At 39.6% G+C, this 15,980-nt stretch overlaps 1 protein-coding gene across 1 annotated transcript in view; it reads left to right on the forward strand.

The window, feature by feature from the left end:
- The window catches only part of tbata (thymus, brain and testes associated), a 41,786-nt gene extending 31,606 nt beyond the window's left edge, over positions 1–10,180 (forward strand). The window contains exons 6-9 of the mRNA XM_036571672.1: positions 381–462; positions 4,011–4,155; positions 5,259–5,296; positions 10,048–10,180. Of these exons, the coding sequence (XP_036427565.1) occupies positions 381–462; positions 4,011–4,155; positions 5,259–5,296; positions 10,048–10,142 (360 nt within the window). The 3' untranslated portion in view covers positions 10,143–10,180. The remainder of the gene's footprint in view (positions 1–380; positions 463–4,010; positions 4,156–5,258; positions 5,297–10,047) is intronic.
- The last annotated feature ends 5,800 nt before the right edge of the window (positions 10,181–15,980 follow it).

The raw sequence follows: 15,980 nt of genomic DNA on the forward strand, positions 1-15,980 counted from the left end.
TATCTATCTATCTATCTATCTATCTATCTCTCTTTTTCTCTCTCTCCTTTGTCTCTTCTCTCTCTTTCTCTGCTCTCTCTCTCTCCCTCCCTCCCTCTCCCGATCTGTCTTTCTCTCTCTCTTTTCCTGTTCTCTCCATCTCTCTCTCTCTTTCTCTTTCCCTTCTCTCTCTCTCTCCTCTCTCTCACTCTTTCTCTGCTCTCTCTCTGTCTCCCTCTCTCTCTCTCTCTCTCTACGTCTCCCCCCCTCTATCTATCTATCTATCTATCTATCTATGTATCTTTCTATCTCTTTTTCCTTTCTCTCTTTCTCTCTCTCTCTCTCTCTCTCTCTCTCTCTCTCTCTCTCTCTCTCTCTCTCTCTCTCTCTCTCTCTCTCAGGTGTTGGAGCTGCTGTGTCAGATCCTGCAGACTGATTCGTTATCTCTGGTGCAGCAGTGGCTGCTGCTGGCTGGAGACAGAGGTGAGAACATGAAGCTAGAACATTTAGACAGCCTGAAGAGCAAAAGGTTGTTTAAATACAGACTAAACTTTCTGTCCTTCTCATGCAGCTCTGCGCTAGTGTTAAAGCCTCCCTGACCACTTTATCAGAAACCCCTCCACCTCGCCGTTACAGACTTTAGCTCATATCTGGACATGCAGTTAGTGTTGGTCATCCTCTAGTCCTTCATAAATGGTCAGTTTCTGACCACAGAGCCGCTCTTGTCTGGATATTTTTGGGTGGACGGTCCACTCTGGACCAACCAGTGGCACCACTGTGTCTGAAATACTCGTATCAGGTCCAAACACACTACCATGTCAGTGCCAGTGATGTGCTGAGCATGGACCACCACCCAAATAATATCTGGATGACAGTGGTCAAAAACTGACCAGTGAGGAACAAGGCAGAGGGGCTGATAAACTGTACAGCAGTAGATGGACTACAGTCTGTAACTGTACACCTACATAGTGGAGCTATAAGGGAGGTATTTCTAATAAAGTGGCCTTTTAGTGGAAGCACAAGGTAGCTGTTTCTAATAAAGTGGCCAGTGAACGGAAGTACAAGGTAGGTGTTTCTAATAAAGTGGCCATTTAGTGGAAGCACAAGGCAGCTGTTTCTAATAAAGTGGCCAGTTAGTGGAAACACAAGTTAGCTGTTTCTAGTAAAGTGGCCAGTGAGTGGAAACACAAGTTAGCTGTTTCTAGTAAAGTGGCCAGTGAGTGGAAGCACAAGGTAGCTGTTTCTAATAAAGTGGCCAGTGAGTGGAAACACAAGGTAGGTGTTTCTAATAAAGTGGCCAATCAGTGGAAACACAAGGTAGCTGTTTCTGATAAAGTGGCCAGTTAGTGGAAACACAAGGTAGGTGTTTCTAATAAAGTGGCCAATCAGTGGAAACACAAGGTAGCTGTTTCTGATAAAGTGGCCAGTTAGTGGAAGCACAAGGTAGGTGTTTCTAATAAAGTGGCCATTTAGTGGAAGCACAAGGCAGCTGTTTCTAATAAAGTGGCCAGTTAGTGGAAGTACAAGGTAGCTGTTTCTAATAAAGTGGCCAGTGACTGAAAGTACAAGATACAGTCACGTGGAGCTCAGTCTGTTCTAACAGGTGTCAACTTCATTTGTATCTCTTCCTACATGCACACACGTGTAACATGCTTGCATAACAGGAGTTGAGATCAGAGTGAGCTCAGTCATCTCACATCCGGAGCATCTGGGTTTAACTAATTAGATAATTAAAATTTAATTAATTATGCATGGTGGTGGGCAGAGGCACAGAGATGGAGCTGACGAATGTAAAATGAACCGTGTTAGTGATGTACAGAAGAGCCTGAGCTCTGCTCTTTATACTGACTGCTTTCGGCTGTTGTTCAGTTTGAACGGAAGCCTGACTGGTAGTCCTGCTTACAGTCATTACTGTCCTAACAGGGGAGAGCGGAGCACAAACTAATGCAACACAACGTGGCTTTTATATATAGTTAAACGGGTTTTGGTAGAACAGGCTTTTAAGCATCTTCTCATGTTCCCATAGCAACACCACCTGCAAATTTTCACATTATTCAGACCTCTGTTTCTCCAGATTCACTCTGAAGACTGTTCTTACACTATACAAGTAATTTTTCCATCGTAAGTGTTTGTGATTAGTGATTAGTATAGAATTCATTCCTATATTATTTTAATCTCCTCTTGGTGTGTGTAATATAGCAGCGCTTAGAAGCAGATAAACAGCTCACAATTTACATGCAGCCTGATAATCCATTGATAATCCAACTAATAGCTCAATAGGAATAGAATGCGTCCATATAAACACCTCAATCAGAATAGGCTAGTCCGATTGAGGCCATTCGGAATACAGTTTATATCTGATTGAATGAGGCAGGTAATCCTGTAAATAATCCGTTAAATAGTAGAATAATATCCGTGTAAACGCCTGTATCTGATTACATTCCCTATCGGAAAGTTTAAGTCCGTTCTGATCATGTTCGTCGCGTCATAGTGAAAGTTTATACCGCTCAACATGGCGGAGCAGAAACTGGTCTGCAGAGGAGACGAAGTTTATGCTCTGATCTTTAAAAGACGGCGGTGGGACGGACGTCCAGCTTATGTGTCTCAGAACACGACGTCTTCCTAGACATTAGACATGTTTCTAATAAAGTGACCAGTGAGTGGAAACACAAGGTGGGTGTTTCTAATAAAGTGACCAGTGAGTGGAAACACAAGATATGTGTTTCTAATAAAGTGGCCAGTGAGTGGAAGCACAAGGTGGGTGTTTCTAATAAAGTGGCCAGTGAGTGGAAGCACAAAGTTGGTGTTTCTAATAAAGTGGCCAGTGAGTGGAAGCACAAGGTAGGTGTTTCTAATAAAGTGGCCAGTGAGTGGAAGCACAAGGTAGGTGTTTCTAATAAAGTGGCCAGTTATTGTTAGCGCAAGGCAGGTGTTTCTAATAAAGTGGCCAGTTAGTGCAAGCACAAGGTAGGTGTTTCAAATAAAGTGGCCACTTATCAACATTAGCTTTGGAATGTCTAGACATTAGACATGTTTGGTGTGTGAAGTTTGCTTGTTTAGTTTTAAACTGGAGCTACAAGGCCAATATAGCTAACAAGTAATAGAAGATTATACCCCACAAATTAGCATGATTCAGTGAGTGGAAATACATGGTGAGCGTTTCCAATAAAGTGGCCAGTTAGTGGAAGGACAAGGTGGGTGTTTCTAATAGAGTGACCACCGAGCAGAACCAAAAGGTGGGTGTTTCTAATAAAGTGGCCAGTGAGTGGAAGCACAAGTTTGGTGTTTCTAATAAAGTGGCCCATTAGTGGAAGCACAAGGTAGGTGTTTCTAATAAAATAGCCAGTTAGTGGAAGCACAAGGTGGGTGTTTCTAATAAAGTGGCCAGTTAGTGGAAGCACAAGGTGGGTGTTTCTAATAAAGTGATCAGTGAGTGGAAAAACAAGGTGGGTGTTTCTAATAAAGTGGCCAGTGAGTGGAAGCACAGGGTAGGTGTTTCTAATAAAGTGGCCAGTTAGTGGAAGCACAAGGCAGGTGTTTCTAATAAAATGGCCAGTGAGTGGAAGCACAAGGTAGGTGTTTCTAATAAAGTGGCCACTTATAAACTTCAGCGCTACAGCTAAAGAAGCCAACTTTTGTCTCCAAACGTAGCAGATGATTGACAGGGGAACATTGGCTGTATTTGATTTTTCTCTACGCTTCAAAGCTCCAGTCAGGGAGCTTTAAGAGCTAAATAAGATAAACATTACATCAACTGATCGATGTCAACCTCCTCAAACTGTACACAGCAGTAAAACAGTGGAATAGCAGATAAAACAGCAGCTCATGGATAAATAATGTGTGTGCTGGAATCTGTTTAGGCTGAACAAATCGAAGCCTGCATGTGTTCCGCTGTCGGTCTGCCGGGAGAGAACTGAACACCACTGAGAACCCTAAAGCAGAATCGATACAGTGGACTGGGAGTTTAACAAACAGCGTGGATTAGACACTTTTAGGAGACGTTGAATAAGAATAACCTGGTATGTTTTCAGAGAAGGAGCTGGTTCTGGGGCTGCTCCAGCAGGCCATGACTGACTCACCCAACCTCAACCAGCATCAGCTTCCCTTCACAGCCCAGACTGAGCCCCCTCGCAACCCGCCTACAGGACTGTCCCGCCGCAAACGAAGGCTCAAGAGGTGAGGACTATAGTTCCGCTATGTAGGTGTACAGTAAGTCTATCTACAGGAATACAATTTATCAGCTCCTGCACTGTTCATCATTGGTCAGATTAATGGTCACAAGGCCGCTGTTGTTCAAATATTATTTGGGTGGTGGTCCACATCATATCTTTTAACTTTGGGCTTATAAATATGAACATAAAAAACAAAACTGATAAGAAAAATACTTAGAAAAATATTCATAAATGTAAACAACAATGCCGTTGAGTGGGGAGACTTCACACATCTCAAGAACACCCACAGTGAAGCATGGTGGTGGGAGCATCATGATATGGAGCTGCTTTTCTGCCAGCCGTACTACAGTTTTACACGCCATCAGTGGACACATGAATGGAGCGACATACCAGGAGATTAGAGAAGAACTGATTCTCATTGTCCAAGACGGGACCCTTGGGGAATCAACGACTGAGAGGAACAGGTTTAAAACAGAACCAAAAATAGAGAGACACTCTCAATTATTCTGCTTCTAAACTGTGGAGCTCAGTTCATCTTTTATTAGACAGTCGAGCTCAGAGCTCACTGAAAACGCAGCTCTTTAACTCAGAGCTTCATTAAACTCTGACTGTGTTGTTTTTAATCTGATCTGTGTTATTATCTTACATGATTTTAAATTAATACTCATAGTTTCTTCTTTTCTTCTATTAGTGTTGGGTTTTATCACCTGTCTGTAAAGCGGTTTTTAAATACAGATATGATTATTTCTGTTATTGTTATTATCATGAAAAAATTGAACCACAATGCTGCAGAATGGTAATTACTTCTTGCTCTAGATGTCTTGGAGCTGTAATTGCCATCAACAACTTTGCAGCAAATCGCTAATGTTATTATTTTGTGTTGTCTGAATATCTTTGTTTAGGCTTATGAATATATACTTTTTGTTCATATTTATAAGTACAAAGTTAAAAGACATAACGTGTAAATTGGAAGTGGATTTATGCAGTGTAACTTTATTAAATAACACAAACAAAAGTGTCTGAATGTTAGTTTCCTGGGTATGACGCCCACAAATCAGTACGAATTGTTTTTCCAACTTGTTAATTCTACCTCCTCTGTTTTCTTAGTTTGTCTTCTGCTCAGGAGGCACTCGATGAGAAACCAGGTAACATCTTTGCATCTGTCTGTCCATCAGTTTTTTTTTTTTCTCCACACAATCAAACATACCAATTTTATCATGAAATACAGGACATGAATAAATTTTTTTTTTTTTTATATTTAACCCTGCGTCCCGCATGTCTTTGCAATTTTGCATGATCATGTTGCATTTTTAAGTATTATATCCTCAGGTTCAGCACGTCTTAATGATACACTACTCCATAATAGCCTAAATAATGCTCCTGTAATGTGTGTGTGTGTGTGTGTATATATATATATATATATATATATATATATATATATATATATATATATATATATATATATATATATATATACACTAAAATATGAGATCTTAGTACCTGAATGACCTTAATAAACACCCTATACACTGGAATAGGAGATATTCGTCTATAAATGACCTCAATAAACACTCTCATACACTAGAAAAGGAGATATTAGTACATAAACAACTTTCAATAAACACTCCTATACACTAACATAGGTGATATTAGTCCATAAACAACCTCAATAAACAGTATAGGCACATGATGAGGTTAGAAATGTTTTTTTGAAGCAGTATCGTGTATGTATAGTACTTTATAAAAGTCTTAGTCTGCCTGGGGAAATGATATACAAAGCTGTTTGTGTGGGTAGTTCATGTATATTTGCTTAACGAACACTAACAGTAGGATAAGTACAAATAACACAAACAAATCTCTGCAAGCTGGTTAGTGTAAATAGAGACTTTTCTACACAAATAATGCAATAGGGTGTTCCTCAGGGCTCTGTCTTAGGGCCCTCACTGTTCTCCTTTTATTTACAGCCCCTTTTACACATAATGTCGGCTTTCTCTTTTATGTTGTTGATACACATTAATGCTTGTCAGGTTTGGGATAAGCAGGAACTTCCCCTGCTAAACTCTGAAGAAACAGGAGTTTTGCTGTTGAGTCCTAAGTCTGTTTAAAATGAGGTTGCAGATTTTATCCTTGACCATTTATGCAACCAAAAGCTGAAGTTAAGAAAATAGCCACATAAATCTACTATTATTATTATTATTATTATTTAATTAATTTTTTTGCATAGTTTTACACAATTGGTCAGCCTAAGACTTCTGCACAGGATGTCCTTCTAAAATAGAGGCACCTAAATTTACTGAACACTATATGAAACTGAGTCTTTCTGCAGGTAGAGCTGCAGTAGAGACTGAAAGGTTTTACTTTTTTGCTTTCTTTTCATTTTCAACAGTCTGAAAAATCCCTTTAGTGTTCACGAGATTGCAGCTGGATACATGTGACCCTCTTTTAAAGTCGGTACAGGCCGATACTAAAGCAGACTTTCTTTAATCCTGTGGTCCAGAGAAAGGCCACCAAACCTCCATGTTCCCTCCAGTGAAATCACATCTAAAACTCCAAAGCAGTACGCACTTTTGAAATGTCTGAGCGTCAGAAAGCTGTCTTCAAAAGAAGCAGCGATCAGCATGTTCTCGAGTCTTCTGTAAAGAGAAGAACATGACCTTTTTGGGCAGTTTTGCTGTGGCAGTATTTCTGAAAGCAGGATTGAGTTGAGTGAACTTTGTGTTGTCTTACACTACAGGCCTAAAGTTTGAAAGTTAGCACTGACTTTGAAAAACTTTTCCAACAGACTGTAATACACTTTATGGACAGAAGTATTGGGACAGCCCTCCTTATTACTGAGTTCAGGTGTTCCAGCCACACCCATTGCCAACAGGTGGATCAAATTAAGCACATAGTCTTGCAGTCTTGATAGACAAACACTGGCAGTAGAGGGTCACACTGAAGAGCTCAGTGACTTTAAACATGGCACTGCCGTAGGATACCACCTCTGCCACAAGTCAGCTCATGAAATTTAAGCCCTGCTAGATCTGCCCCGGACAACTGTAAGTGCTATTATTGTGAAATTGAGGCACCTAGGAGCAACGGTTCAGCCACGAAGCAGTAGACCACCCAAACTCACAGAGTGGGACCACTGAGTGCTGAAGCGTACAGTGCCTAATCTCTGTTGAATCACTAAAGAGTTCCATATCACCTCTGGAAGCCACATCAGCAAAAGAGCTGTACGATAGGAACTTCACTAAATGGGTCTCCATGGCTGAGCAGCTGCACACAGGCCTAAGATCAGAATGCACAATGCCAAGCGTCTGATGGAGTAGAGTAAAGCGCCACCACTGGACTGGAGCAGTGGAAACGTATTCTGTGGAGTGACGAATCAGCTTCTCTATCTGTCAGTCTGATGGACGAGTCTGGGTTTGGCGAGTGCCAGGAGAACCTTACCTGCCTGACTGCACTGTGCCAGCTGTAAAGTTTGGTGGAGGAGGGATGATGCTATGGGGTTGTTTTCCAGGGGTTGATCTAGAACCCTCAGTTCCAGTGAAGGTAAATATTAATGTAGCAGTCCAAGATATTTTGGACAATTGTAGCTTCCAACTTTGTGGGAACAGGTTTGGGGAAGAACCTTTCCTGTTCCAGCATGACTGAGCCTCAGTGCACAAAGCAGCTCCATAAGGTCAGGCTGGGTGAGTTTGGTGTGGAAGAACTTGACTGGCCCTCACAGAGCCCTGACCTCAACCCCATCAAACATCTTTGGGATGAACTATAATGAAGATTGTGAGCCAGGCCCTCTCGTCCAACATCAGCATCTGACCTCACAGATGCTCTTCTGGATGACACCCTCCAACATTTTGTAGAAGCTTCCCAGAAGAGTGGAAGCTGTTAAAGCTGCAAAGGGGGACCAACTCCATATCAATGCCTTTGGATTTAGAATGGGATTCATAAAAGCTCCTGTAGGTGTGATGAGTAGGTGTCCCAATACTTTTGTCCATATAATGTATGTTTTGAACCCAGGACAGACACCTCTGTTCCCGAATGTGTGCAGCGATAATGTTCAACTAATTTGCTTGATGTTGTGATGTTTTTCATTTAGCTGTTGGCAGCTTTAATCTTTTGGGAACTTTAGAATTATCACTGCTTTCTTCAATTCTTTTGATCTATAGTGTGAGTTTCTGTTTAGAAGCATTTGCTCTGTGTATGTGTGCAGTGACGTAACTACTGGTCATTGGTGGGAAGGTGGTGCAATTGCACTGGGACCCCTAGCGCTAAAATCTTCACTGGGTTCCTCATGTAGATTTATGACTCACAGAAAATCCAATTTATCAACATGCCTCTCCATTCATCTTCCATCAACACTACACAGACCGAACTGACAGCTGTCCATCTCTATCTTATTCTTAATGCAGCTCATCCATGATAACTGTGTTCGAACAGATCCTTCACAGCCTGCAACATCATATGACGGAACTAAACCTCATTTCTCCATATCTGTAACTTTACAGGAGAGTGAAAAATCTACTTAACTTGTACAAAAGTCAATGTAGATGGACTTCAGTACCATTTTTACTGGGCCCAAGAACAGAATCAGTTTAAATCTGCTGCCAGTGTAGTTACGTTGTGTACACGTCCCAGTAAAATCATTTCATATATTTTAAACAGTGTGTGAAACACCCCCTGGTATTCAGGGTCCCATGTTGGCTGGCTACTAACTCATTCACCATAGCAGCACTGATGCTAGATTCAATACCAACAAAATGTTTGTTTTATCAGCTGTTCTCCTGTAAAGTCTCTGTTCTAGTGCGGTTCTGCGCTCTTCCTCACAGTAACTGAGATCCTCCTCGTCTCCTCTTCTGTCTTCAGTGTGAGAAATGAGGAACAGTCACTCTTCACTCCAAACTCTTGGGAAACTGGGCGAGTTTTCAGATTTACAGATCTGCTGCAGCTCATTGTAAAGTTTTTCAGAGGAATCCAGGCAGAGTTACAGTTTCTAGGCTATGAAGGACCAACTGGGACTGAACCAGTCTGCTACAGCGCCACCCTGAGGCAGAGCAGAGCAGCAGCTCTAGTTAAGAACACGAAAGACAGAAGCTGATTGTGGGTGAAGCAGCCTAAATTTGACAGGCAGCATAATGTCATTTTGACAGATCCCGCAATATTCTGATTTAGAGACATTCAAGGGGTCCAAGAGGTTAGTTGGGGGGGCTCTGGATCTCTCAGGACCCCCTTTGTTTCACGCCTTGATTTTAGCATGTAGAACTGAGCTACTGTGTTTCCTATCACTGTATAAAAGATGCATGTGGCTTCTTTATTGTTGGATATACTCTGATTTCTTTTCAAGTGAGCATTAGCTCATTCAGAGCGCAGTTCATATCAGTAGCAGCTTTTGGTTGATTTGTTTAATCAGAGCAAGGATAAAGCGCCACCGATGTGTGACTTATATTACTGCTCATGTGTTATCTTGTTCAGGAAAAGTCGGTTTTGACACAAACTGTGTTTTCAGCTTTGTTAGATCTTTACATGTCAGATAAACACAACAGCAGCATTCAGAAGTTGTGTTATGAGCAGAGAAGAGCAGATAAAAGATCAGAAATAGACACTTTTTGGATCAGCCCTAAGTGGAGCCTTAAGAGTGGAGATGTGGAATTATTTTTATTCATTAAAAGTCATTTTTGAATGGAGGGGCATTCGTTTTTTTGCACTGGGGTTTATTAACATCTTAAAATCCCAGATTTATTACATACTAAGCCTTATTATTCAGTAACTACAGGGACTTCAGTGCAAAGTGGCAGAGTTATTCTTGAGTTATAGAAGTGTGTAATGAAACTTTGGATCCCCTGGTGAGTCCTGGCCATTTGAAGATACAGTTTGCGCTACTGTGTGTGTGTGTGGTTGTGTGTGTGTGTTGCAGAGCTGATCGGAGAGGCTGAAGTCCTGCAGGTTCGTCCAGAAGAGGCTCAGAACATCAGTGAAGATTCAGAACTCCATCGTGAACACAGCCGCTAAGCTTCCAGATACACGTACTTGTCTAACTATACTTGTGAGGACTTCCATAGACTTTTGTGTCACTGTAGCTATGCAATACTAAATCTATAACCTAAACCTCACCTTAACCATAACCTCGGTGACCAATCTTTCTGCTCTTTTAGTTTTTCCAACAAAAAATTGATTTGTGGTTTAAAAAAAAACAAAAACAGCACATTATCAAGTGAGGACCACCAAAATTTCAAACTATGCTTTCATTGTGGGGACTTTTGGTCCTCACAGAGATAGCAAGACAAGTACACACACAGACACACACTCAGGGATTCAGCTGGAGTTTATAAAGTGGTGGAACTATTTCAAACATAAAATAGTTAAAGTAGCTTCTGGTGCTCTGTAAGCTTGGGGTGAACGATATGACAAAAAACATAACAACATGATCCTTCAAGATATTATAGCATGTTCAAAATGTTAGCTCTTTAGCATTCATTCTCTCTTATTTTGGAGGCAGGGCTAACCTGAGTGTGTTCCATTAGATTAGGAAGTACTGCGTTAGTCTATTGGTGATGGACTAGGAAGCACAACATAGCGAGGCTTAGAGCGAATTGTTAGACGAAAGGTCCTTTTTGTACAGCGTGGCTGTGGCCAGATACAGCTTTTAATAAAGCACAGTGACGTGCATCAGCTGTGTCTTCTATAATAGCAGTGGACACGAAAATATTTAAGGCCCGATATACTGAGGCTTTTGCTGCAGTTATAGCAGTGGTGGACGAAGTACACAAACCATGTACTTGAGTTAAAGTAGAGACACCCAAGGTAAAATATTACTCCAGTAAAAGTAGAAGTTCCTCCCTTTAGACCTCCACTTGGGTAAAAGTACAAAAGGATTTGCCTTCAAATGTACTTAAGTATCAAAAGTACTAAAAAATGACTACAAAAGTACTAAAAGATTAATTAACTTAATTCAACTTAGTTACAAGTTTAAGTTTAATAAAAACTTTAAACTCAGATTCTCAAATGAGTTTCCTTTACTAAACTGCATCTGTAGGTCTCTGTTCATAAACATAAACTAGCAAAAACTAATTTACTATAAAATGAAATGTGTTTGTATAAATTCAGAATAAAAACACGTCAGTCACAACTGCATATGAGTACATATTTCTATATTGTGGTCTGTTTACACAAAGTTAGGTTAGTTCATCATTTATGTTGAATAGACTCTCCCAAAATTTGACGCTGTTGCACTGATGTTGAACCGTGTGCTGCACTGGGTCGGTATGACCAACAGGTCAAAACAAGCTCTAAACAAAGTGACCGCTGTGCCCTGATTGGTGTTCTTACTTTGCGCTTCTTTCGTTTTGACGTTATGTTTTTATAAACACATAAACCAAAAGGAACGACAGATTTCTCATAATGTAGTGGAGTAAAAAGTGAGACATTTGACTTTGAAATGTCGCCCAAAATGGAAATAATTCAGTACAGATACACGAAAAAACTACTTAAGTACAGAAACGAATTACATTTACTTTGTTACTGTCCACCACTGAGTTATAGGCACCATTTGGATGCATTCTGCTCATGGCTGTAACTGGCTATGAGGACACCAAGGTCCAGATCCCAATAGTTTGCTTCATGTTTTCACCTAAAGTTCAATTAAACTGTTTAGTTCACACCTGCATCCTTAATGACGTGAAGGCAGGATGTATAGAAGTGTTTATATTGGTTGTTTATGCACGAATATCTCCTGTTGTATGAAGAGGTTTGTAAATGACTTATGGGCTTTTATAGAAATATATACACAACTGAACTGTTTTCACTTTTGATTACAGGCTGCAAACACTTAGCAGATTGTTTACATATATCTAATATATAATATATAAAACATAACCAAGAAAAACACCACTGTTTTTCAATGTTTACCAAAGTATTTAACATTAATCATTTGAGCATTTCAATTAAAAGACATTGCATTAGCAACCAAAATATATATTCAGTAATAATGGATGACATCTGAATTTTCGGATTTATTAATCATCTATTCATTACACTGTAAAAATGGTTCAAACTTAAAAATTTCTTTGTGGTATCAAGTAAATTAATTGGTTTTGTTCTACCTAAATAAGTTCTTTTAATCAAAGTAATTTTGGAGTTGAATAAAGTTCAATTGATTGTTACGACATGAAGCAATTTTTAGGTTGATTTAAAAAAAACATTTTTTACAGTGTATAAAATGATAGAAAAAAGTAGACAAAGAAGCAATATAGCATAGCTTATATAGCACCTTTCAATCACTGCTGTCATTCAAAGAGCTTTACAAATGAGAAAAAACAAATGAATTCAAAAAAGTAGGTTAAAGAGAACAGAAATTAAAAGCACGATTAAAACTTAGTTAAGACAATAGATTTGAAAGAGAACGCCATTCAATTAAAAATCAAACATATAGTAACATATGTTGGCTGTTTACTTTATAAACCAATAATGATTATAAATTCCTAGTAGTACATAAACCAATCAGGCATAACATTATGACCACCTCCTTGTTTCTACGCTCATTGTCCATTTTATCAGCTCCACTTACTATATAGGTGCACTTTGTAGTTCTACAGTTACAGACTGTAGTCCATCTGTTTCTCTGATACTTTGTTAGCCCCCTTTTACCCTGTTCTTCAGTGGTCAGGACCCCCATGGACCCTCACAGAGCAGGTACTATTTATTCTCAGCACTGCAGTAACACTGACGTGGTGGTGTGTTAGTGTGTGTTGTGCTGGTACGAGTGGATCAGACACAGCAGTGCTGTTGGAGTTTTAAACACTCACTGTCCACTCTATACCTTGTCAGTCCACCTTGTAGATGTAAAGTCAGAGACGATAGCTCATCTGCTGCTGCACAGTTTGTGTTGGTCATCCTCTAGACCCTTATCAGTGGTCACAGGACGCTGTTGGCTGGATATTTTTGGTTGGTGGACTATTCTCAGTCCAGCAGTGACACTGAGGTGTCTGATCCACTCAGACCAGCGCAACACACACTAACACACCACCACCACCACCACCACATCAGTGTTACTGCAGTGATGAGAATGACCCACCACCCAAATAGTACCTGCTCTGTGAGGGTCCATGGGGGTCCTGACCAGTCATTTTTATTTAGGTTGATTTGAAGAACCATTGTTTACAGAGTGGTTCAGTCTTGCTGCAGATTAAGTATGAGATCTGGCAACCCTGCACACTGAAAAATATGGCCTAATGCTAAATAAACTAGATATTTGATAGCAACATGATGTACTTGGCCAAAACATTAGTGTTGAAGATTCAAGACGCTGTCATATCGTCCACCCTGTAAGCTAGGCTCAACTTAGCAAGCTTGCTGATCACAAGCTAGCCTATGCCATGCACCCACCACACTAACACCAGCTCACTTTAGTAAACGAATAAAGACATTCGGACGTCATGATGTCTGGGTTAAAGCTACGAACACTGTGTACATCATTATAAGTGACATATTCACTGAGATATGCACACAATATTACACGACTGTTAACCTCGTGAGACTCACTCACAGACATGGATATAAGAGTGTTTAATCAGGACAGCAGTGGATTATTAATCACCAGCATGATTTATTTTACTTTTGAATAGATTCTGTCTCGTATAACTGATACTGTCTGACACTTGTTGTCAAATAAAGTGCATCAGAAATTTTCACTGCTTGGTTTTCAGAATTTGTTCTCCGGAGAATTTACTAACGTTAGTACTGTTACTTCTACTCCAATATGTTAGTGATGAAAGTAATTAATCTACTTTTTCCTCATTTCGATTTGAGCCACTGTAGCATTTTACTGAATTAGTTCAAACTGCGGTTCCACAGTAAAAAAATAAAATAAATAAAAAAAACATTTTTAGAGCTTAGATACGTTATGTGTTGCGATGTATTTAAACCCAAGATGTTAATAGAGATAATAACAAGATGAATACATACAAAATCATCATTTATAGACATAGGTGGGGGCGGAGTCATGTGGTGTAGGGGTGGGTCTTAAAATGACTGACAGGAGGTCAGTGTAAACACAAAAGGCCCTCCACTCCATCCTGCAGGTTTCCAAACAGGCTTTCTCACACACATAATAAGCCTGTGCTAACGCTATCGCTAATACAGTTACATCTATGAGTGAGTATATTTTCATGTTCTTATGGAGTCTTTAAGGTGATGTGGTGATTATTTTTAATACAGTGTGGCCAAATTTTACTATATTGAGGCCTCAAATTGCTATATTGAGGCCTCAAATTGCTATATTGAGGCCAAATTTTACTATATTGAGGGCACAATTTACTAAATTAAAGCCACAGTTCACTATATTGAGGCCACAAATTAATATATTCAAGCGACAGTTTACTATATCGAGGCCACAAATTACTATATTAAGGCCACAAATTAATATATTAAGGCTACAATTTACTATATTGAGGCCACAAATTTTTATTATGAGGCAACAAATTACTAAATTGTGGCCACAAAATAATATATCAAGGCCACAATTCACTATATTGAGGCCACAAATTAATCTATTAAGGCCACAGTTTACTATATTGAGGCCACAAATTAATATATTGAGGCCACAAATGAATCTATTAAGGCCACAAATTACTATATTAAGGGAACAGTTTACTATATTGAGGCAACATGTAACTCTATTGACGCCACAAATTCATATATAAAGGCCACAATATACTATATTGAGGCCACAAATGAATATACTGAGGCTAAAAAAATATTGAGGCCAAATGTTACGAGAAACTCAAGTCATGGCCTTAATGTATTAATTTGTGGCCACCGCTTATTATAAAATACTCACCATGTCACCTCAGGACCTCCATATGTTCTACATATTGTCCAGGTTATTTGAACTAGTAATAAAGAAAAAACAGATGGCCTAATGCAGCAACTAAATAAAGATCAGAGTGACCAAAGCTTTGTAATTAAAGGTTTATTTTGCATCCCACTGCGTTTCATAGATCATGTGGAGAAATGTAACATTTTTGTATGTAATGTTTTTAGACTAAAATGTGATCATTAAAAAATTGAGTGATCATTAGAGATGATTTTCACTCACTTGAGTGGTTTCACAGTGGTTTTTACCCTGTGGGCTGCCCTGGTGGGCCGCCGATTGGGGATGAGTGGGTTGCGAGGGAGGCGCACCAATGCATATATGTTTTTAAATGAAGGGCTTTTTGGATGAGAGGCTGGAAGCATTCTGCACTGCCGAGTTATCAGTGTGGTCCTCACACCAGCATGCAGCAGATATGGTCTCGCGCATTCTGAGCTCGGTCATCCGTCCATTTTCACATGCTTATAGCGACAGGCAGCAATAAATATACGTTAATAAATAAATAAACATACCCTGCTATCGCCGTGCGCCACACTCAGAGTGTTTATTGCAGCCTCCCGTCATCAGCATGGAAAACACTTTAAATATGCTCCACTCTGCTGCTGGTATAAAACAAGGTTGCTTAGAACTGAGAGAATCCAGAGCAGCGTCGCCATCTAAGCTAGCTGACAGTGTGACTGTTAATGAATGTGTTTATACTGCAGGCTAGAACTGAGCGAGTTACACATACATACAGAATAAAAGTACCATTATTTTATTGTTTTTCTACTTCATAATTTCACAAACTTAGGCATTTTCACTATTTTATTATGGTATAATAACATTTTTTTGACAGAAGTGACTTATTAGATGAGACAAACACTGCATGTGGGTCCCTGGTGTGAAAAAGTTTGAGAACCCAAGCTTTAAAAGAACACTGGTATATATATATATATATATATTATTGCATATGAGATTACAAATTCATATGTTGAGGCCAC

Source organism: Colossoma macropomum, unplaced genomic scaffold, assembly GCF_904425465.1.
Source record: "Colossoma macropomum unplaced genomic scaffold, Colossoma_macropomum, whole genome shotgun sequence".
NCBI lineage: Eukaryota > Metazoa > Chordata > Actinopteri > Characiformes > Serrasalmidae > Colossoma > Colossoma macropomum.